General features: G+C 44.9%; 1 protein-coding gene across 1 annotated transcript in view; it reads right to left on the reverse strand.

Annotated features, from left to right (window-relative positions):
• The window catches only part of LOC103536764 (deubiquitinase DESI2), a 39,365-nt gene extending 17,903 nt beyond the window's left edge, over positions 1–21,462 (reverse strand). The window contains exon 1 of the mRNA XM_008502977.2: positions 19,965–21,462. Within this exon, the coding sequence (XP_008501199.1) occupies positions 19,965–20,003 (39 nt within the window). The 5' untranslated portion in view covers positions 20,004–21,462. The remainder of the gene's footprint in view (positions 1–19,964) is intronic.
• Positions 21,463–23,744: the final 2,282 nt, after the last annotated feature.

Here is a 23,744-nt window from a genome sequence, read left to right on the forward strand (position 1 = left end):
CAAAGGAAAATTAATGTCCAAAAGAAAGTGGAGAAAAAGTCTTGGGTTAAGCTGGAGGTGGAATGATGTTTGAACATCACAGACAAACTGATGAAGAATACTCCCATAGCTAGGATGTCAAAAAAGGACTTGTGAGGTTCAGATTCCCCGTTCTGCTATGAGCATGGCCATGCCACAGATTTATTTTGAACCAGCTCAAAACTAGAATTTCATCAGCAGGATACTACATCCCAATTCAAAACCGTGATTCCCCCAAATTCTTCAGATTCCAACCCCCATAATCTTGTAGCCATGGGGCAACAAGTTCCCTTGATCACTAATACCAATGGGGTCTGGGCACCTGTGTTTGCCAGTACCTTCATTGCTTTTCCTTCCAGCTTCATCCTGGTGAGAGGCAGAGGCTCTTTTTCATCTGTCTGGTCAGATGGTGATATACAATGGATGTGAGCAAGACCAGACTGATGCTGAATCGCTGTGCTGGTGCCAGATCTAAAGAAAAACACTCCCTCAGAGAGAAAGAATACTGACTAAGTTCTGCAGAGAGATGGGATGTGAATGACACATTTCATGTTACAAACCAGCCTTTGGGAGACAGCTGAAATAAACATCAATCAGTCTTGTGGTTTAAAGCTTTAAGAGCACAGAAGCTTTTGGAAGTACACAAATGATCCTTCCCTTTGGAGTGTGCAACTTCTTGCTATTGTAGCTCTCAAAGCCTACTTCAAGCACACTCACATGAGAGTTTTAGGCAGTGTGAACCCACAAATTAGGGGTGGAAAAAACTCGTGGGATCCATCAGAGAGCACTGCAGACAAAGAACTCTTTTACTGATCGTTCCTCAATCAAATTGTTTCAAGACCCTGTGTTTTCAAAAAAGCAGATGAAAGCATTGCCACTCTTGGCTTCTTGATAGACCTGTAAAGATAAGGAGAGCCTCTCCAGTAACATTCAGCTATTCTGCAATCCTTCCTGCAACGTGTCAGAAAAGAAAAGTCTGTAGAGTCAAGTGAAAGCAAAGCTGTAAAAGGAGAACTCAGATCTGCTGCTGCTGTTTCAGAGAAAATAAATTAAACCTTTGCATCAGAGCTTTCTTGTTTCCACCAGAAGGAAACAGCTGAGATTGCTGTGCCTGAAGCTCCCACTTTTATTTTTGTAGAAGGAGTAGGAAGAGTGAGGAAATCAGAGGAGGCACTGCTTAAAGTTGACGTGGATGAGAGCATGATACAGACAGAGAGAATCAGCCCTGGAGGATCCCAGGGGCAGAACAATATGTACCCAAAAGGAAAAGGAATCCCAGGGATAGACCAGCTGAATTACTAGTGATCATGGGCAGCCTCTCATGTAAAACATCTCTGGGACCTGAGCACCAGAAGGAAGCATCTCTACTTCAAACAGAGTCTTCAAGCAGAGGTCCACATGAGAGCCAGGGTCTTACAACCTGCAGGCCCGGCATATAAACTGGATTAATTAGTAGAAGCAATAAGTAGTACAAACAAAGCATTAATGGGCAATAAACATGATATTTTGGTTAAGGGTGAACATGACTTCTGTGAGAGGAAGTCCTGTGACACCCACCTCTTGGTTTTCTTTGGAGAAGTTAGTGATCTCTTTGGCATAGTTAATTTATTTCAAAAATGGTTTTTTTATTACATTCTTCAGAAGACATCTTTAGGATGTAACTGGTTATGACAAAGATATCTGGCAGGGTTCTGCAGGTAGCACGGAAAGAGGAGATAGGAATTTACTACTGTCAGATTTAAAAGTTAGCAAAAAAGAAGCCATTTAAATATTATTTTTTTAATTAATTACATTTTCAGTGCCAGGCAGTAGATGTGTGAACTCCACGGAAAGGGATGTTGATACACAAGGTTACATTTGCTCAAGAGAATTAATAGAAGACAGACCCATCAGTAATTATTAGAGAGACAGAGGTCAAGCTCTGAAAAGCTCCAGAGCTTAAAATATTTGAAAGCTGTGAAAGTGTCAGAAGGAAATGTCATCTATGCTCATGCTGTTCCATCTCTAATAGTGGCCCCAAGCTTGCACTGAGGGAAGAATAATATTGGGCTAGATGGGCCCTTGGAATGAGCCAGTTTGAGCAGTTCGTGTGCTCTTCTATGTTAAGAAGAATGAAGACAGTGAAAAGAAGCCTTAAAAATGAATTCTCTCATCATTGCACAGTGATTTTTTTTTTTAAAAAAACCAAAAGATTTTATTTCCCAGCAGAGAGGGGAAGATAAAGAGAGGACCTATTCCAAGCACCCAAGACTGAGCAAGCCTTATGAACCACCAGAAGAGAATCTGCCACATACTTTGAAAGGGAGAATGCAGTTTAAGCAAAGGCTTTGAGATTACATTGTAATTGCCCAATTAGCTCTTGCATGCCAAAGGGATTCTCTTGCATTTATCCATATCCAGCAGGGCAGAAACCCGGAGTTTTCTTCCAGCTGTGGATTTGCTCTTGCAATTCATTAGGATTAATTTCTTCACCACCCACACAATTCCCTGAATCTCTTCCTGCCCTTCCCACCCCATTGCCACCTGTCAAAGTTAGAAAGATGATTGGTGCTTCTTTAAAAGCAGCACAGAACATCATTATCCATCTATTTATTGACAGATGCATTTTTTTCATCCCTTGCTTGCTAAACCAGTTCTTTCCTAAAATCTGCATTCTGTGAAGCTCTGCCCAGAGCACACATGTGCATGCACTGTTAGATCACATCACCTCCTATAAGCCTTGCACATATAATGCATATATAATGAAACTGTGTCCCTATTCCCCAACATCCGAGATAGCAATTACTTTGTCAAGTCCCAAGTAAAGCACAAAAAGATTTTGAGATTTATTTGTCATCAAATTAAATTATAACCTGGGTATAGTGGCCAGCATAAAGACTTCAGCCTGGCCCAGAGCAATTGTTTTTATTTCTAAAGCAAAGGATAAAGTTGGGTAGATTAAAATGTAAACACATGCAATCCTGCTGTTGAGTCATTGGGAAGCATTAGGACAGACTGTTTCTCCTTTTTGGTTCCCTATCTCAGCCTAAGGCTTGTCCAGAGTCACAGTAAACCAGCAAGGCATTAACTCTGAATGCTTTGGCTCATCCACCCATGTTTACTAAAGGACATCTTTTCAGAAAGCCTCTTGAGAGGCTAGAAGTGCCTCTATTACTAGAACTGCTCTGTAAATCAATTGGTTTGGGAAGAATTATCTCTGATCCTGTTTGTGTCACAGTATGACATGAATTCCTAAGAGCTGTCTTTCAAACTGGACATGATGATAGCAGCAGAAAGCCTGCACTTCCCTTTTATGAAGCCTAAGCACTGCAAGACTGCTTCTGACCTGCAGTTCCCACCCGTGCTGGTAGCTATCTGAATTCCACCAAAGGGGAGCACAGGTAAACTGGGAAGCTTCAATAAAACACTTTGCCTTGAAACATCTATCACAGTCCTTTAAATAAAATCAGAGCATTTTCAGTGGCCACAGCTGGAGAAGAGGAAGAATGGCCTCACAAACAGCTCCTCATCAATGCCCAGGAGATGGGGCAGTGATGAGGCACCTAACCACAGAATATCTCTATTTGGAAAGGACCCATAACAACCATGGAGTCCAACCCTCTGCTCCTTGCACAACTACTTAAAACTAAATGACATGTCTAAGAGGGCCATTTAGACATCCCTTGAATTCTGACAGGCTTGGTGCTGTCACCACTTCCCTGAGGAGCTTGTTCCAGCCATCAACCACCCTGCCAGTGAAGAACGTTTTCCCCATGGCCCATCTGAACTTCCTCTGACAGTTTTATTCCATTTCCTCATGCCTTAGGATCAGATGAGTCAGCCTCTCTCCATGCCAGCACCTCAGCTGCAGGATGGGAATCACAGCATTTACTGGGAAGCACACTAGAGAAGTCTGAGAAAGGGTCATACAAGGGAGTGGAAGAAGCTGAGCAGAGCTCTTGGGTATCCTCCTGTTCCAGTCTCTACAATAGCAGCACAACACAGAGATACCCAGATTTGCTTTCAACTGGCAAGTACCACCAGCAGGCTCAGTGGGAACTAATGCATCCCAGCAAGAAGCAAAGCACACAGCCCTCTCAGGCTGCATTTTTTTCTTACCCACTGTTTCTGCATCTTCAATCCCTTCAACAGCATCCACCACTCCACAACGTGCACATCTGCAGTTTGCATCCTGCCCTCTCGAGTCGCTTGGGCTTTCCTGACAGAATTAAATGAATAGCAAATAGAGTGCTGGCTTTCCCTCCCCCTTACTTCACCCTTCTCTTGCTTTTCTAGATGCTGAAGTCAGAAGCTTCCTCTGAATCAGACTTCAGCTGACACAAAGCCAGTAGTTTTCCTCGAAGAAGTCTGGGTGTTAATGACAGAAACAGCAGCTGCCTCTAAGTACTTCATCAGCTGAATGCAGTCAAAGGGCAGTAAAAGCCAAGGCCAAGAGCAGGTGTGGGGGGCAGAGTAATGGCAGAACCTACCCAGGCAGGCTCTGGTGGGGAAGGCAGGGAGGCCACCACCTCCTGATGGACAGAGAGCCCAGGGACAGCCATGGGGGCAGCAGGAATGAGGCTGCAGCAGGGCATGTGCTCCCCTGGACACAGGTCAGGCAGGTGCTGCCAGTGGGATGCAGGGCTGCTGCCCCTCAGCCCTCCACCCAGAAACCCTCCTGCTGCTTCCCTTCCTAAAAGTGCCACACCAACCCAGGCACTTGCATCTCAGGTGCCAAAAACTGGTTAGGGTTTGAACCTCCCAAGCATCCCACAAGCATCTCCCCCACCCCAGTAAGAGCAATGTTTCCTTTCTTACAGCTGAGAAAAAAAAACAACAACCCATGGCAAAGAGATTGAAGTAATTTGCTAGAACTGTGACTGTGACTGAGTTCTTGTTCTCAACATCCAGTGCTTGACTCAAAATGAAAGTTTGGTTGTTCTGGGCGAGGGTCCAAGGACATGCTTTGTTGGCAGCATTAAACAATTTATTTAGAGCTCTTTGATTCCCACACGTTCAAAGCACTTGTACTTTTCACAAAACACTGTGGTGTCATTGAACATGATGTTATGTTTGAACTGAAAAGAGAAAAAAAAACCCTCTCCATCTATTATTAAATGTAAATAAGAGTTGCTCTCCTGCAATCATCTGTCTTAACAGAGAATGAAATCAGAGTGAGCCTGACCCTAGCTGTGACGATTTATCATCAATTTACAGAGACAAAAAAAGTATCCTGTCAGATCTACCATCATTATTTCCTCCTGAAAGAAGGTATCCTGGGAGAGAATGTAGAGGAGAACACAGAAGTATGGGAGGACTTAATCATGTTGTATGGATGCTAAGGACCACAGCAGAAGTCATGTGCATGATCCTGTTTTAATGGGTTCACTTCCCTGCATGATCCAAAACTTTACACTGGAGGATTTTAAACAGTAGCAGGGAAGTGTGATGTTGCCTCCAGCTGTCAGCTTTAGCAACTTATCTGAAAAATGTTCTTACTGGAGAGAACCTTCAGAGTACTCCAGAAAACTTTTGCAAAGGGCACAAAGGGCTTTGCAAAGGGCTTTGTGAGAGCTCCTTCTGCAGTAAGTGCCAGCTGCAGGCTTCACAAGATAGTTTAGTGAAGGCATCTTTTACCACATTGTTAAGAGACTCCAGGACTTTTTATTTGGGTGATCCTGAGAGTATGGCATTACTGAAAAATGCTTCTTCTGCAGGCATGCAGAAGGAAACAAATCTATTCCTTAGAAAAACTGTCCTACAAATGAGTGGGAAGCAGCTGGGATTTTAATTTGTTTTCAATGCTTTAATGTATGTTATCAAAACTACAGCACAAGTAAAGTGCTGGTGCCATTCCATTGACACTAGAATGGCTCCAACGTGAAGGAGCCAGGGGTCAGGTTCTCATGTCTGAGTACTCCCAAGGGCAAAAAGTGCCTGGAAGTGCAGAGTGATTTTCTTTCCCTTTCATGCCTACTCTCTGCTCAATCTCTCTTTTTTTGACAAGCCTACAACCTGAACCCAGAGAGCAGGCAAGCCCCAGAGCCTCCATGTACTCTCATGTGCCTCACTGTTTCTAGAGCAATGGTGAGCAGTAGCATCCCAAACAGAGGCACAGCATAGTAGTTGTGCCCCTCAGGATTTAAGAGCCTCCCAGGTATCTGTCAAGAGACCTAAATACATTAAGAGAGTGTTTTCCCTAGTAGGTGCTCATAATGGGTAATGTACTCATACTTCAATAGCCTGACAATCCTAAGCATACATAAATGTGTGGAACCAGAACTGCTGCAGGATCCATGCTATAATCCTAACTTTCTCTTCTGGTTGTTTTCCAGTTCTCACATTTATCACCCCTCTTAGCACCCAGTCATCTGGCACGGAGCTTAGATGAAATCACTGTCACTTCTGGGGGTTAAAGTTCTTGGGCAGAATCACAACAAATAATGAGCAGCATGGCACTAAAACCTTTATGACTTGACCAATAAAACAGTTCTCCATGCTTCATGGGCAGCTCAGATGCTGAACATAAGGGATATTGTGGTGATTAATAATTAATTGGCTGGAGACTCTGCAAGCCCAAGGAGAAATGCCTCCCATCTGTAAGCTCTGGGGGCTGCACTTTGTATGAGGGGGGAAGGGGAGGTGGTAAGTCAAGAAGGTGACAAGGTTGGTGTGCCCTTAGAAACCTTGGTGTGCCCTCAGAAACCAGCAGCCTTTTTGAGACACGTTGCCTTTTGTCCCTCAGCACAGAGGAAGGTATTAAACTGAACTTCTCCAGGTGGCCTTCACTACCCCAGCCACCAGGGGACCAGAGCAGCCATGATCCCTGCCAGCTCCTGGTGACAACTCACCAAAATGAGATACATCATTAGCTGCAGTCATGTATTTAATAGGCTTTAACATCAGCTTTAATGAGACACCTCTGAGGCCTCGAGAGAGGTAACAAGACAGCTGGAAACATATTTCAAAGTCCTGTGAGCATGAGAAGTAGAATTCAAGTTCAGAGATACTGAATACAAGATTTTTAAGCATCTGATGTGTTAGAGACTACAAGGTTGTTCTTTGCACTAACTCTAAAATCTCCTTCTGCACAAATTTGTTGGATCCAGCAATGGCTTTAACTGTATCAAAAACATATAAAACAACAGCTTCAATAGGAGCTGAACTGCACATCCCAAAGTAATTACACTTTACGAAGGGAATCCCTGAAGCATTTCAATTAAATGCTGTATTACAAACAGCACTTGAGCCACAGGTGAAGATAAGATGTCACATTCACTCCAGCTTGCTTCCTGCTTCCTTGGCTTTCTTTAAGAAGCAGAGGGTATTTTAAAGAATGTTGAAAAAGTTCAAGTTCTGGTTGGTCCTGGGGGGCTGAAGAGCACGAAAGGGAAAAGCATAAGGGGTTTCACCTTCCCCAACCCCTTTTCCTTTGCCTTCCAATGCAGCTCTCAGATAAAGTGTTCCCTCCCATTAGCTCTGCCTGGGTACAAGGAACAGAAGAGGACTCTGCAGTCGGGGGGACCTGTGACCAATCCAGTTAACAGGATGTTGGGACAAATGCCTTTCTGTCCTCCCTTGTCCCCCAAGGGATGTCCTGCCTGCTTGCCTGGCTTTGCCAAGGCCTCTGGTTACCCTGATGCAGAGCTTCTCCTGCCAGCAACACTCTGCCCATGGGAGGGATGGAATGTGACCCAGACAATAAAACAAAGTGGAATTTACACGGGTCCACATGGTTTGGATTTGTTTATCCTTCCAGAGGCTTTTGCTCAAGAGAAGTCACAGATCTCTTTTGCTTATGAGACCCATAGGAAAAAAAAATATCCATAGTACTTCCTTTCTTCTAGTCTCAGGAACACCTGAGCTTGAAATGGAGCCATTTAGTTTGCTTCTCTCTCTCTGATCTGTTTCTTCTGGGCTTACACTGGAAATACTCAGCTCTATTTGCAGTACAACCCATTCCTCAATGCATTGAGCCCAGTACTCTCACAGTAGCAAGCACAAGAGGCACAAGGCTCCAGCAGCAGAGAATAGAAGAGGTCTATCCCACATCCCAAAGAACTGCCAAAGAGAGGATAGCCAGCTGCCTTGGATGACAAGCAACCATAAAAATTAGAGTGAACAAGGGCACAGCAAATGGCACAGCAATCAGGAACAATGAATGTTATAACTGGAGACAGATGGTGGGTGGATTTCAGCTCTGGACATGCATGTTTAACTCCAGCCTCCACGGATTCTGAAACCTCCAGCACTGCCTTCTCACCTTTCCACAGTGCTTTCATCACAGGGGTACTCAAAAGATACACTAACTTGTGTATCCTTAATGCTGGGACTCAGAAAAAAGGCTTGCACCAGTAATTGGCTCTCTATGTTTGGTAGTCAGTTGAGGAAGAAAGGGCAGAAGGGATCCTCTCAGGGAAACAGAGCCTGATATCTCTGAAAAAATGCTCTGAAAGGAAACAAAGCAATAGGAGGAGAGAAGAGCAAGGTTGACCTCTACTTACCAGGAGGAGCAAGAGCTTTCTGCTTGTACCTGCTAACCAGGAGTCCAGATGCTCGACAAGGAGGGTACAGACCAACTTTCTAACCACCTCAGCCTGTCAGAGGGAACATGGCTCTCCACCTACCTCAAAGAAAAACAACCCAGTCACCCTCTCATAGTGTATCTGGAGTCAGGCCTTCTTAGTCCTTTGTGGTGAAGCAGTTTTCTTTCAAAAGAGTAAAGAAAATATTATTTTCATGGAAAATACATGTTCAGTGGGCCAGAGGACAAGTGTGTGTAACACTACAGCCTGGCTCCAGCCTGGAGCCCTCCTGGAACAGATAAGGATCCACTGGAAGCATCCACTCCTGCTAAGTACATCTTTCAAACACAAACTAAATGTTTTGACACAAGACACTCAGAACAACCAAATCCAGAGTTTCCTGCTGTCTGCTTCTGTGGCAGACCTGCAGGAAGGGGCAGTTGTGTTTGAGTCCTTCAGGGATTTTAGCCAGGTCTCTGTCACTACAGATGTATCAGCACACTAGATGGTAGAACTCAAATGCAGAACTGCTCTTTCCCCATGTCAGAACCTCTGGGCAAGTTCTGCCATCTCAGATGCCCTACAACATATGCCCAGCATATCTCTGCAAAATTGATAGCTGTGAAACAGGATGCATGAGGGAAAAAACAAATCTGGACCTTTCCTGAGAGGAAGCCAGAGGTCAAAAGGATATCCTAACATGGCCCTTGATGTCTGTGCTTAAGTAGCTGGATGGAGCCTTTAATTTCTTAGAAAGCACCTCAGCCCTGCCTGGAAATACCTACAACCCAGGCCTCTTCTTATGCAACTGGAAGAAACCTGATGGGTCCATTGACATTGGAATGGGCTGCCCAGGACAGTGGTGGAGTCACCATCCCTGGAGGTATCTAAAAGACATTTGGACCTGATACTTAAGGATATGGTTTAGTAGTTGACTGTGGTGTAAGTCAAAGGTTGGACTGGATGCTCTTGGAGGTCTCTTTTAACCTAAACATCCTGTGATTCTGTGAGTCTCTTTCCCCAGGTATTGCCCAAGCATGTAGGTCAATGACAGAGGTGGTGACTTTTCAGATTAGTCCCATGCTTAACCTCTTGGTCCACTTTTGCTCTCACTTCTCACATTCACCAGGCTAATCCAGAGCTAGTGTAAATGACAAATACAGAGCAATTATAAAATCATCTGCTTCAAGTAGTACCAAACAGAGCAAGACACACAGATGACACAAGGACAGGTGTCTAGAAGAGCAGCATGTACCTAGGAAAAGCTAACCTGTGGCAAAGCCTATAATTCACTCTAGAAGGCAGCACTAAGGTCCTCATGCACTGAGGCAGCATCAGGAAGCCTTTTGTCTTGCATCAGTATCCCAGATAAACCAGTCACTAGCAGAAGATGTGGAATAGAACAGCAAAGGGGCTGATAGTTCCTTGTGTGTTAAAGGAAGGCAGTGTGGAAAGCAGAGTAAAAGATCCACGGTTGGAGGTTCAGTAGATCATGTTAATAGAGCTTACATTATGCCAGGTCCTCAGTCTCCCAGAGATGCAGATCTATCAGTAGTCACATGGCATCTGACCCATGTCTTGACCCATGTGATGAAGGCACTGCCTAAACAAGCTGAAATGCTTGCAGCATTCCTAGCATCTGACACTTCCTTCTGTAGATAAGCATTCTCACCTATCAGAGTTCACTTGTAACCCACAGCATTTCCTCTCTTATCTTTGCTTTTCCAGATTACTTGCTGAAAAACTAACTTCCCAATGAAAACAATTTCCCACTCTTAGGACGCAGCCTCATATTTTTCTCTGAGATAAGAAATCTTACAGATTCAGGCTACTTTCACTCCTCTACATCTTTCAAGAAAAATCCAGTGGTTACCTAGAATGGTGTAAAACACTTTTATTCCTGCCTCGGTTTGAGTAAACTTCCCAGAGAAGAATCACAAGGGTTGTGAATTTTGTTTCTTTTCTTGTCCAGCAGAAATATGGATTTCATGTATTGATTGATCTCTGCCTTTCTCCCCAGCTTAAGCTACATCATCTTGGCATAATGACAGGAACAAGGGAGACTGAAGCAAGCAGAGCATTAGCATAAGGGCAGCTCAGGGCACTAACAATAGCTTGTGGCCCTAGGACACCCATTTAAATGCAGTCCGTAGCACTAATGCACAGCTACACACCTGCCCATCACCACATTTAGAAATGGATCTGACAGCTGTTCTGACCCAGAAGCTCTGTTTTCAACACTAGTGCTCAGCTCTCCACAGCAGCAGCTGCCACCACAGGCATCACTGGTCCCTGTGGGCTGCCCCAGCAGCAATCTGGACAACCAGCTGAGCCCTCACACCAAAGCAGCTCAACCTGTAAAGCAGGGATGAGGTACAAAAGGGTCTGTGATGTAAACACTTTGAAAACATGAAATATCTCCCTCGAATCAGTATTTTTTCTACTGCCAGTGTAAATTTAATTGGTAGGAGAGTGACAGTATCCAGTACTGTCAACACACCAGGTTTGACTAGTACTAAGGGGGTTATATTTGTTTTAAAGAAGAGCCAAGTGACATTGGGAACCTTGACAGCCTAAGGAGCCAGAGACTTAATCCTCCTGACACTAGTGTCATGTTCTAAAAGGATCTTGTCCTGCTGTTTGCAGAAACCCCATGAAGCACCAGAGAAAAATTCACTGGAAAAGTCTCCATGTGTTTTCAGGAGGAAACAGTAATTTCTCTCAGAGCTGCTCAGAGACAGGGCAGGGTATTGTGATTTTTGCCTATAGATGGGGTTAAAAGAAAAGCAAAAGTTACCTGTACCTACAGGATACAGCTGGCCTGACCTTGAGCCCCTGGGCTTACACCTGAACTCCTGCCTGTAAGACTCCTGACTCCACGAGGGGACAGGCTGCCTTGGAATGACTGCTTTGGAGATACTAAGGTTGTCATCTGCAGGAGCCAACTCAAGAGCATGGATGTGAGAACTGATCCAATGATGGGACCCGTGAAGCTTTGCTTCAGAAGCAAAGCTCCCATATCTTCTACCCTGTTAGCTTTCCTAGGCTCTCCTCACTCGTGAGGGCTTCTTCTGTTTGCTGATGTCTCCACAAGAGCACGTTTTGGAGCAGTTCTCCTTAGTGCCTGTAGGACTAGAAGTGAGAACTCCTGTGTTGCCCTGAATGAGTCAGTTCAAGTCAGTCTGCTGGGCATGAAAAGCTCTGGTTCCCTGAGCTTGCTGATGGGATGAATGCTGTAGCTGGACACAGCAATGCTCTGAGCACAGTCAAGAGACAGCTCTCAAAATGACCTCGTGCATAGGCATAGAGCAGTCAGGTAAAGAACTGCAGGGCTGGAGAAGATCAACAGTAACTTGTAGAGGCAACCAGGCTGTCAGCCCAACAACACCAAAACAGACTGTTCCCCTGGTGGATAGCACCTCTCCAGGCTAAGACAACAAAAAAAACCCCACATTTATTATGCATAAACGGGCACACTTCATTTCTCAACTTGTTAATCCAAGTCACGCCACTTATTCTTTAGCTTCTTAACTGTTTCAGATCAGGTGCCATGTTTGGATTGCTTCTTCTCAAAGGAAGCAGCTCAGTGTATTTATTAGGGGTTTTTAGCTTTTCTTCCTCCAGTTGATCTCCTCTCTCCAATGACACAAGAGAGAGTCCAGTTGCATTTCATCATTTTCTCACAGACTTAAACCAGGTACAGACTATAACACAGTGCTCTGCATCACCAAACTTCTTCCTTTTTCCTTTTGCTCCTGAGTTCAAGCAGAACAATGCAGCAACCCCACTATGTGAGTGGCCTGCCTGAGATCAGCCTGTTGCCTTTCCAATTACATTGATGCAGTCTAGGAGGAAAAGAGAAGCAGAAACAGAGCCTTCCTTGGCTCTGCACACTGCCAGGCTGCTCAGCCTGATGTATTTATAAAACCCTAATATCCTGCCATCATATATGCCATAACAACTTGTCATTTAATTAGGCTGTTTGTTTTGGTTTGTTGTTTGGTTTGTTTTTTAACAAAAAAGAGAATTTTCCCTGGGAAATGTTGCACAGAAGACAAGTGAAGCAGTCTGGATGCCCTTCTCTTATCTTGAGCTCAGGACCCAGTGGGAGCAGCTTTCCCTGCCTCCTCTCTCACTCACAGCAGTGGTTGATCTGGTCTCTCTGATCTCTGACCAAGAGTCTCCCCTGATAGTTTTTTTGCTCATAATAACAAATATCACAGTATGACATTACTATTACAGACTTTGCAGCCAGGCCATTCCTATACCTGACTGGGTGTAAACCCCAGACCTGTTGTGCAGCACACGTGTAGCTAGCTGAACACTCAAAACTCATCCCTACAAAGACACCAGCACAGGCCAGTTAGAAGCTCCAGGAAGACACAGAACAAGCATCTGAGATCTACTTTATCCCTCTCAGCACCACCTGGGGCCACCACTTGTAAAAACACAGACAGTTTATCACATCTATGACATCTTGCAACCCTGGGGAGACCCACAGCCAGACACCAGGCACCTGCTACCTTGCCATTCTGTTTTGTTACCCAGTAAGCTATATTTGGTATGATTTGAAGACAGCAGGACAGGGTTCTGGATGAAGGAAGAGAAAGTGATAAAGTAAAATAAAATAAAATAAAATAAAAAATAAAGAAAAAAAATCTTCTCCTTCTCCTTTACCAATTTAAGGATTTAGCTTTGACCTCACCCCCACAAGCCTGTGAAGAAGAGACATCAGATCTTCTTTAGCTAGGGCTGATTCACAGAAGAGGGAATTCATAAGAGCTTTCAGAGTGGCCACAGAATAAATAAGATACACCTACAAAGCCCTTCCAAAAACATGGTGCACTTTTGAGTGAACACTGTGTTTTAGAGAAATGAAATGATTCAGATTTGGCAAATAGCTTTGGGCAAAGATGATTGGCAAATATTTTAAGAAGGAGTCAAAACATTTCATTTACTGTGTTTTAAAAAGTGATGATTTTAAGAACAATTATATATATACACACATAAATACATATTAGGAGTTGCCAGAATTTAATTAAAATCTCCTGAAGGAGAGATTTTTGTGTGAAATTTCACATTTTGCTCTTCATCTGGTGAATACATCCAGCTTGGCCAAGATGTGAAAGGGGGAGGGGGGAAAGAAAAAAGATATCTTAATGACTCTCAGTTAATCTTTCAGGACCACAAGTTCCTTTGTTTATTTATCCCTTCAGTTCATTGCAGCAAGAAACTCCACAGCTCTCCACCTACTTGATGAAGAAGTCTCTTTGCTTCCCAAGTAGCTTCTTGGAATACCAAATAGAGTGAGGTGATGCTGCACTTCTCTACATGTAGCAGCTCACAAGCAAGTAATGAGCAGTGCAGAGATGGGACTGCAACCTTCAGTAGGATTTCTCACTCTTCTGACTAAGTAAACTGAGAGCATTTGAGACCTCTACTAGCAGTAAACACAAACATGGTGATATTTTTCTGAGCAACTAGACTCAGTCTTTTCTCCAGAGAGGCAATAAAATGTTCCCTGATCTTGTCAGTGCTTAAAAGAATCACTTCACAAAAGGAAGCACTCGATTTGCAATCCTGTTGCTTCTTATAAAATAGACTCAAAGTCTCCTTATGGACTGAAGCTACAGGTACAAAGCCTCTCTATTTCTTCATTTCCAAAGCATTTAATTATAGTTGCCAAGAGTCTCACGCTCTCTTTTCCACTTGCATAGGAAGCCAAAAAGGGATGCTAGGATGGTAGCACAGACCCTTTTGGATGGTCTGTGCTGGTTTTTAATGGTACACAGTGGTCATCACTTCCAAAACATGTCAATAATAGATGTTAAAGCAAAATGCTCAAGATGACAGAGTTGGAAAAGAGCAAAAGAGAAAAGTAACTACCACCTCCATAATACTATTTTGTATTAGTGTCAGGGTTTAACACTGGCCTGGCAATTAAACCAAGTAACAGATGCTCTCTATTAATCTCTCTCTCCTCCCTGATAAAGAAAGAAGAGAGAATAAGGGAGAGAGACTGATGGGTTGGAAACTAAACTACACAACTTTAATGAAACAGGAATGATAAACAGGAAAAATGACTAAATATATACAACTATACAGGAAAATTGATACCATGTTCCTCCCTCCTCTCCCCCAATAACTCTCATGTCCCCACTGAGGCTGCAGGGCAGCCCTGGGAAAGTCCAGGCTGGAATCCTGGGGTCAGCAGCAGTTGGGAGCTGGAGGCAGGAACACACAGATATGGGCTGGGATGGATCAGGAGCACAGGCAGAGGAACGGATGGGATCCTCCCAGGATGCCAAAGAAAACAGGGAACAGGCAAAGAAAGGGAAGCAGGAAAGGCAGGAAGGGCAGGAAGCTGGAAGCTCTTGTGATCCCTCAAATTTATCCTGAGTATGAGGTGTATGGGATGGACTCCTCTGTTTGGTCAGTTCCGGCATCTCTCTTGTCTGTTCCTCCCCAAAGGAGGCTGCAGGTGGGACCTCTTTATTCCTTCTGGAGGGTAAAATGTTCCTCAGAGCTGAGCAGTGTCCTTGGCTCTGCACACCAGTCTCTAGCAGTAACTATAAACATCAAGTGTTATCAGTCCTAGAAGCACACACTGACTGAGAAACTTGCTGTCAATTTCAGCAAGTGCAGCTACTTACAAGAGACTGAGCTGAAAGCAAAAGTACAAGACAGAAAATCACCTTTATCCTGTCCCAAACCAGGACAATCAGAGAAGTTGTTTTCATGTACTAAAGTTTCATGCACTCATCTGAGGCCACACAGACCCTCCAGCTTTATGGCTTTCTCCACAGGGAGCTGCTGTGTCCTCTTCATGCAGGGACCCTCACACAATTCTCTTCTCAGAGCACATAAACACAACCCAGCTCACCTGACCCCAGGCTCTGCTGCAGAGTCCCACATAAGGTTCCCACACAACAACTTCTTGCCCAAAAATCCTCCCTTCCTCCCTTCTGAGACTGACAGAAAAGCCAGACTGCTTCTTGCAATTTCTTCTTGATCCAGAACCACCTGCCAGCCCTCAGGTCCTGACCCCAACTCTGTGTAGAAGAAGCTGTAAGATGACAGACATTTGTAGAGCCAGATGGAAACAGCCTCATCAGAGCTCTTCTCCTGACCTAAATCACTCACAGGCTGTGATCAGCTTCCCAACAGCCTCTGCAGGGAGACCACCAGTTGATCAGCTACCCAGAGCATGGTTAATGTTTCTTGGTGGTAGAAATGAAACTCCTTTTTCTCTCTCATGGAAGCAGATAATCTCATTAGAAACCCTTCCAGCTCATAATACCACCTTCCTCCTTCTCTCCCCATTGGCCAAAAATGCCACCCTCTGTGCAGAGGCATCCCCCCAGAACGTTCTGTTCCACAGCACCAATAAAAATCAGGAGTGAGATTCATGTTCCTGGAACTCTTAGAACATGCATGACCATAAACTTCTACATCCTCATCCCAAAATGCCACCCTTACTTCAGAAACACAGTCTGCTTGCCATAACAGCAGAAACACAAACCAGGGGCTCTTTGTCACTGCTGTGATGACAATGCTATTGTGTTCGGGTTTCTGTCAGGATCACTTAGATAATCCAGTCAGTGGTGTTATGGAAAAGTGACCATGACGTGTGACCATGAAATTAATGACACCACCACTCAGTGAAGCAAGAGAGACCCCAGTCAGCCACCCCAGGGCCACCCTTTGCCCTGGCCAATCAGCCATTGGCCTTCAGCCATTTAGCTGGCAAATTATAGAAATTATATAAAGAACTAAAAGAACTTGAGAGAGCCATTATAAAATGTTACCTTTTGGCTATGTCTCTGAAGTTGGAAGTCACAGGGGAAAATCTCAGTGATGGGGCATCTGCAGTGACCTGAATCTTATTTCCCTCTCATTCAGTCCAGAGAGGATGACAAGTAATGTCAGTGGAATCAATGGGACAGAGGGAGAAGGCTGAGAAAGATACTCACCCCTCTTGCCCAAACAGACCCTACATCATTGTTCCCTGACCAGAGTTCTCATTCTCCTCTGCAGCACACCTCAGGGGCTCACTTTCCTCAGCAGGAAGAGTAATCAAAAACACAAGTAGATCAAAATGAGAGTTTTGTATGTTATCAGCTGCAAATACAGTAGAAATTCAGGACAACCATATCTGTAATAAAGGAGGGATAGCAGTGGTATAAATCTGATAGCACAAATGTGCCATGCAATAAGCTGAAAATATTATGAAAATATTATGAATCTCTGCCAAGCAAACTATTTTTAGTGGAATGTGTTTAGCTTGCTTGTTAAAGATTTAAACTGAGGCAATAATTGCACCTTAATCTTCTGTCTGATTTAAGTAGGCAAAATTTATTAATGTACAGTGATTAAGTCAACTATTCCAAAGCAACCCACAAAGGCTTAGTGATGAGGAAATAGGATGACATCCTGGCTGCAGAAAGTCAACCCTGTGATCTAAGTAAGGCCTGATTCATGACAAAGAGCTTATTAAGGTAGAGGGGAGGGAAGAGAGATGCAAGTTATGACAGGGAATGTGATTTATCCCTCTGAAGGCAAAGTGAGAACTGACTGATCAGGGCAAACTCTGCCATAGATTTTATAGATCCCATTATTTCATGCAGATCTCTGAACAGCTGTGGACTCAGAGTAAGTCCATGTGAGAGCTGGATTCAGATTAGGAGAGAGATTCATCTGTGATCAAACCCATGATCCATACTGTTATTCTGTGTTCACACTTACACCCTGAATCAGAGTTCTGTATCCTGCATATTCATTCTTCAAAACATCCTGGTTGAGCAGCAGAGACCTCCTCCCTTGCCTGTTTTGCATGTGTACAGCTGTGTACAAGCTGTCTGACAACAAATAAACCAGGATATAATCACTCTGAGTGAGAGAAGTTGCTTTGGATGATTATATTTGAATACTTGGTATAGCCAGTGCTTTTTGCTCAACTATTTCATGCTGAACAAAATAACTCTACAAACAGGCCTACCTACTTCAGCTGTTTGTGCAAAACACCTCATTCAATAGCAGCACTTGTTTCATAAAGAAGCCTGGTACATATCCAGTGGGTAAAAGGATAAATGGCTCTAATCTCAAAGTACATAAGACTACACAGAGTGGAGTCATAGCTGCATAAAGCCCATAATTGAACTTCTGCCCGAGGGGTAAGCTTTCCTGCAGCAGAAATGCTTCCAGATGCCACACAAGGGTCATGTTCCCTGTCAGGAAAGCAGAGCTTTACATCCAGTTAATTGTTATTCCCAGCTGTCTCTTTTTTTTTTTGTCTTTTTTTCCTTTTTTTCTTCCCCAGGTTCCCAAGAGCCATTCAAGCAAACGTGCTCATTTCCCAGGTCCTCTGCAATTCCCCACCATACTGTAGCAAAGTGCAGATTTTGCAGGCTACATGCTTTTCCACTGTTGCTATGATTTTAACACCTCAGAGTCTGGAATGTATCCTCAATAATCATAACGCAGGACTTCAACTAGAGGCAACTCAGTGTAGTCAGACACACTCTATATGAAAATAGAACTGTTTCTATGTACAAAGCATTAATTTGTGGTTAGCCCATGGAGTTAGTACTCACACACAAAAAAACTTCATGGTTTGTAAGCAGCAAAACATCCTCAGTATGAATTAAACCTATGAACTCAACTCAGTTCACTGTGTGTGGGTGTCCAACTCAGTACACAGCAACCATGAGCATCAAGTCCCTTCTCCCAGAATTCTTAATCTTTGGTGTCAGTCACATGTAAAAAGGCAAAGACCATGTCAATCCAGTATTTTGATTTCTTCAGCTCAGTAGAAAATCTTTCACTGATTTGGGACAGCCGAACAGTGGCTGAGAGAGGAAGATTCAGAGCCCAGCTTGCTGCAGAACAAACTAAAAGAAACAACTGCAAAGCAGACAGTGGATATAATAAAATGGCAACACAGCCCCTTTATCTTCCTTGAAGTATTAATGAGAAACTCGTGTGTGTACATTTGCAATGCCAGCCCCTTGTTTCCAAGCACTAGCAGCCACCTGCTTGGGTTACCAGACCTGTTCATTGAAGATCAGCTTGGAGGGAAGTTCACAGTTCAGGTGGCCAAGCAACTGACCATTAAACACTCAAGACCAGAGTTTAGGCAAGAATTTTACACCAACTTGCTCAATTTTATCAACAAGAGATCTGGAAGAAGCAGCTTCAACCAAGTGTAATTGTGCTTTTCAGATTGTCCTCCAATACAGATACAGTCTTGCCTACATAGCCCTTATCACTCCCTCTTTCCTTAGAAAATGACCCAGCTTTTCCAGTCATCAAAAGATCACTTAATCTGTGTAATAAGAAGAGGTTTGACATCTACAACAGCCCACTCATCATCTCTTTGGTGTCTCTTCCCTGGATTCTCCAGCAGGGAAACCCACACTATTCTGTGGGTTTCCAGTTGAAAGTTGTCCCTGCCTGCTCACAAAAAGCAAACGTGTGTCATAATACTGGAAATAGGAAGCCAGATATTCAGAGCTTGCTCAACATCTGGGCCTCATAGGGTGGTATTTTCCCCAGCAAAGTTTACTGCATTTTTGGAAGACCTGAAAACAGTTTTTTAAATTGCATGTTCATAAACAGAAAACGAAGGGGAAGTGCAGCATCATCAAAATGATCTTCATCTGAACATGCCTCTCCGTCAGACCACCAAGCAAACAAGTTGTGCCAAGCCTTCTTCACTCTGGGGGCTGGTGCCAAGTCTAGAATTTGTATCTTCTGATTTTTTAGCACAGATAATTCCCACTCACATTCCCCCTTGCAAGAGGAGGGCAAGGAAAGCCACTGTGAACTTTCAGGAAACGTTGCCAAGCAGCACATCCTTGTGCTCATCCCTATGCTGAAACTTCACCAGTTCAGTTTTTACTCCTGTTGTTGCAATTAACCTTCAGATAAAATCATTAACTACAATCTTATGTATATGAGGGTCTGATCCAGACTACTAGCCTATAAAATATGTCCTTACTGCAATTCTACAGTTTTTCTCCTCCCTGGATGGAATCCTGACCCCTTCCCCACAGCCTGGCAGTACTTGCTCACTCAAAATTAAAGGAACATTTCCTCCAATGAAGACAGGGATGATAACATCTCCTTCCTTAACTGGGACACTGGAAATTAAAAAGTCTTCCCCTCACTCAGTGCTGCTCCTGAAAGATCCTACAGAAAATTAGACACAGCTTTATGTGTAACCTGGCCCAATGTACTAAACATTTCAAAGAAAAAAGCTGGGTTAACATCATCTACGACAGGCAAAACATGACATACTTGGATGAGGAGTTATGGGGGTGTGGGAATTAACCTTTCTGGAGATCTGTGCTTGGCTCCTCTTCATACAATGCCTGCCTCCAAGTACCAACTCCCACCTGGCCACTGCCCCCCACGTCCCAGTCAGTACTGATCCATACTCACCATGTCATAAACATTCAGAATCACCGGTTCATTTGCCATTGTTGATTGAAGGAGAGGCTGGATTAAAACCTTTCAGTCCCTGCCAGATGTGTGTTGCTGCCCCCAGGGAACCCTTTCACCCTGAGCCAGACAGAAGGAAATGCCTCATCCTACAGTCTCCAAAGGAAGGATCGTGGAGGGAATTCTGGCAGGTGAAGGGTGAAGTTGGTTGCAGGGAGGCAGGAAGGCTTGGGCTGCGTTTGTGGGTTGTACAGGGCTTATTTCAACCCTCCACAGAGCAAGAGACCTGAGGTTACTTTCTGACTCTGTAGAGCACCTCAGGGTCTGTAGACTCATACCCCACTGTAACCAGGCACCGTCCAAGCCTGTAAATCCCCATCCACAGGAGGCAAACAGACTTCAAGCCTAAAGATCTCCCTTCTGGCTTCGTGAGAGAGGCGACTGGCAGCGGATGTGTGAGGGGAGGGGTGGAATCTCTCGGCGTCCTTCTCGGCAGAGCGGAGCGATGCTTCCAGCAGACGCAACACCCCGTGGCACCGAAGCACGGAGCCGGTCCGGAGCGGGCACCGATGTCCCTGGGCGGTTCGGGCTCGGAGGAGCCCCGGGCTCTGTCCGCGGTTCTGAGCCTCGTCCCGCCGCTGTCCGCGGTGCCGAACCTCCTCCTTCCGCGGGCGCGGTGCCGAAGCTCGGCCCGCGCTCAGGCGCTGCGGGGAGGGCTCTCGGCCCCAGGCAGGACATGGAGAAGAGGCTGTGCTAGAAGGGTTCCAGCACGGGGCTCGGAGGTATGAGGACGAAGAGGAAGGGGCCGGCTGCCCCCGCGGCAGAGGGGGGATGCTGCGACCCTCATCCTGCGCGCAAAGCCGGCGTTGTCTCCCAAGTTCTGGGGCAGCTGGCCGCGGCAGATAGCGCGGGTTACCCGGCACCGGTCCGGAGGGAGCGATGCTTCCAGGCACGGTGCGGGACCTCGGGCTGCCCACCCCCAGCTATGCGTGCTCCACTCTCCGCCAGTCTGTCCTTATTTCGGGATCAGCTCGTCCCGAGCTGGGCAGCCCCTGCTGACTGACAGCCGGGGAGAATACCCCGTCCTCTGCTGGCTGGATGCATCTCTGCGGGGCACACGGTGGAAGGCGGGGAAAGGACGGAGCGATTGGGCAGGGCGAGTAGTTCCACTTCTGGCAGCGGCAGGATCTGGAGTTTCTTCTGTCCTGGAGCTACTTTACACTCGTGTTATACCCGGGCAGATCTGCGATGTCTTGCCAGCAAACGATCCCTTCCAACATGAATGCGAGACTCGATTATAAAATCCACTGCGGTAAATTCATCTTCCTTTTGCTCCTCCTCTCTCTTTAAAGGGAGAGCAGGATCTGTGATAGTGCTGAAAGGGTGCAGCTGAGAGGGGGGGAGAAGGGAAGTCCTGCACCCAGAGGTTTGCAATGGTATGGGAATTAACCACGCTGACCTTATACCTTCAGGCACTGCATACACTTTCTGGAGCAGCAGGGAAAAAAAAAAAAAAAAATATCAGGGATGACATCATCTGAGTTAGAGGCGTTTCTGAGGCTTTCTGCCAGCTCGCAGCCAACCAGATCTGAAATAAAATTGCACAGAGCCTGTTACATCAGCAAAGCCCAGCATGCTCCAGCCCTTCCTGATACTGTCTTCAGCTGCCTGGGAACTACCCTGTCTGGGAGAAGGGAGAAGGAAGAGAAGACCACAGAGGTGCAGCCTCATAAATCGTTACACAGCATGCAGGAGGATTTTTGGTCAGTGCAGGATTAAAGAAAAGTGAGTTCATATCCTGTATAGCCAAATGTCAGCCTGACAGTCAGACATAAAACTTGTCTTAAAGCCAGTGCAAAAAGAGACCCAGTACTGCTTTGCCCTGACCATATGCATCTGCATTTTGAAAGAGGAAAGCAGGGACTCCAGCACAGTGCTGTCACCCAGGCTAGTCGTTCCATGGGTGGGCAAGGCAATTCCACAGACACAACCCAGGGGCTGGGCCAGCACTGCAAACACCCTCCCAGCCCTCCAACTCACCAACTCCAGCTTCCCCCATAGATGCCATTACCCATCTTACAGCATCAGCCTGGTTCCTCAGGAGCAGTTTGTGCAGGTGGGAAAAGGTGCCTCCTTCTCCCCCTGTCATCTCAGAGCCCAGAGACTGCTCAGATGATAGACTGGAGCCTCCATCAGAATTTTAAAAACTGAAGCAATGAAAAGCTCTCTCCACAAGGGGCTAAGCAACATCACTCCTGCCTTTACTTGTGAAACAACCTCCTACTGAATACCACAGGCCAACTACATTTAGGACCTAAAATACCCACACATTTTTTCCCATCCATTGTGCTGCTCCATTCACATTTGAGCAGCCCAGTTGTCTCAGATTCTTCACATTCCTAGCAGCTTCTTCAGAGGTACTCACATATTTGAATTTAACCATGGTTATCCACACTGTTCATGGCATAAGTTAGAGTGCATCTTCAAGAATCACTGTCTAAACCAAATAATGTGCTCTTACATGTATTCCTATATTAAGAAAGAAGTTAAGTGAAAAGGGTTAAAAGGGAAATAATGCCACCATCCAATATGGACTAGAAAAATAAGAATCAGGTAAAAACTTCAGTAATTACCTGGTACACTGACCTAGGCAGTTTCTGAGAGCTTGAGCCACCTCCTACAGGTCCCAGTCAAAAAGAGTGGAAACTGGGCACTGTAAACAAGGCTGTGACATTCCAATGAGGACAAGAATAAAACAACAGCAGTTCAAGAGCAAACTAATGGATGTATTAGAGATGATGGTTGTATCTGAGGGTCTGTCTACCTGTGCTGCTATTCAGGAATTCTAGTTTAAATTAACACCTTTCCTTAATTTACCTTCATGCATTTTCAAAGGCTTCTTAGCAAGCCAGTAGACAATGGGGCTTCCAAGCACCTTCACAGAGGGCTATCCAGTTTAAACTTCAAGTCTCATGATGGTCTTGTCTCCACATCAGGCACAGCACCCCTGGCTGTCCATTCTACTTCTCGACATCTTGTCAGTTTGGATTGTCTAGAGTGCTTTTGTCAAGTTGCCATTATTATCCCATTCTGATTACACTAGCCAAGAATATTTAAAGGGAGCATAAAATGGCCTTCTAAAAAATAGAGAGTATTTTTTTCAAGTCACTGGGAACAGTGGAGAGAGTATAAAGAGATCTGCATTGTCCTTCCTCCATCTACAATAAATAATCTGGGTAGGTGCTGGAGCACTTACTCCACGAATGTCACAGCATTTTGATTCAAAGAGTTTTCTCACTTCTACCTGAAGGAGCTGACTGGTTCTGGTCTGACTTAAGTATGGTATACAAGAAAAGGGGGGAAGAGAAAACCAGCACAGCATGCCAGCAATGGCAGAGGGCTTGTGCTTTGCACTGTGTAAGGCAATATATGAAGTATTTAACTTCAGATTGCAGCATGAAGGAAAGCACAATAGCCACATGGGATTATTTCAACCATTTTATCCAAGGCTGTGTGGATCTGTAGATGAAAGTGAGGTGCATGTTAGTGGTTGGGGGAAAGAAAGTTAACATTTACACTGAATTCCTCATGAAGTAACTCTTGACTTTGCATTTTGTCTCCCTTCTCATTGCAGCTATACTTCTCAATTTTTGATCAGTAGGTTGCTTGTCAGGAAACAATGAAGACTGACAGCTCCTGAAGGGATGGGGACCTGAGTGCAATAATATGGCTACCAGAGCAAGTTCTGTCCCACAGCCCCTGGTCCAGGTGGACAGGGCA

The sequence above is a fragment of the Calypte anna genome, chromosome 5A, assembly GCF_003957555.1.
Source record: "Calypte anna isolate BGI_N300 chromosome 5A, bCalAnn1_v1.p, whole genome shotgun sequence".
NCBI lineage: Eukaryota > Metazoa > Chordata > Aves > Apodiformes > Trochilidae > Calypte > Calypte anna.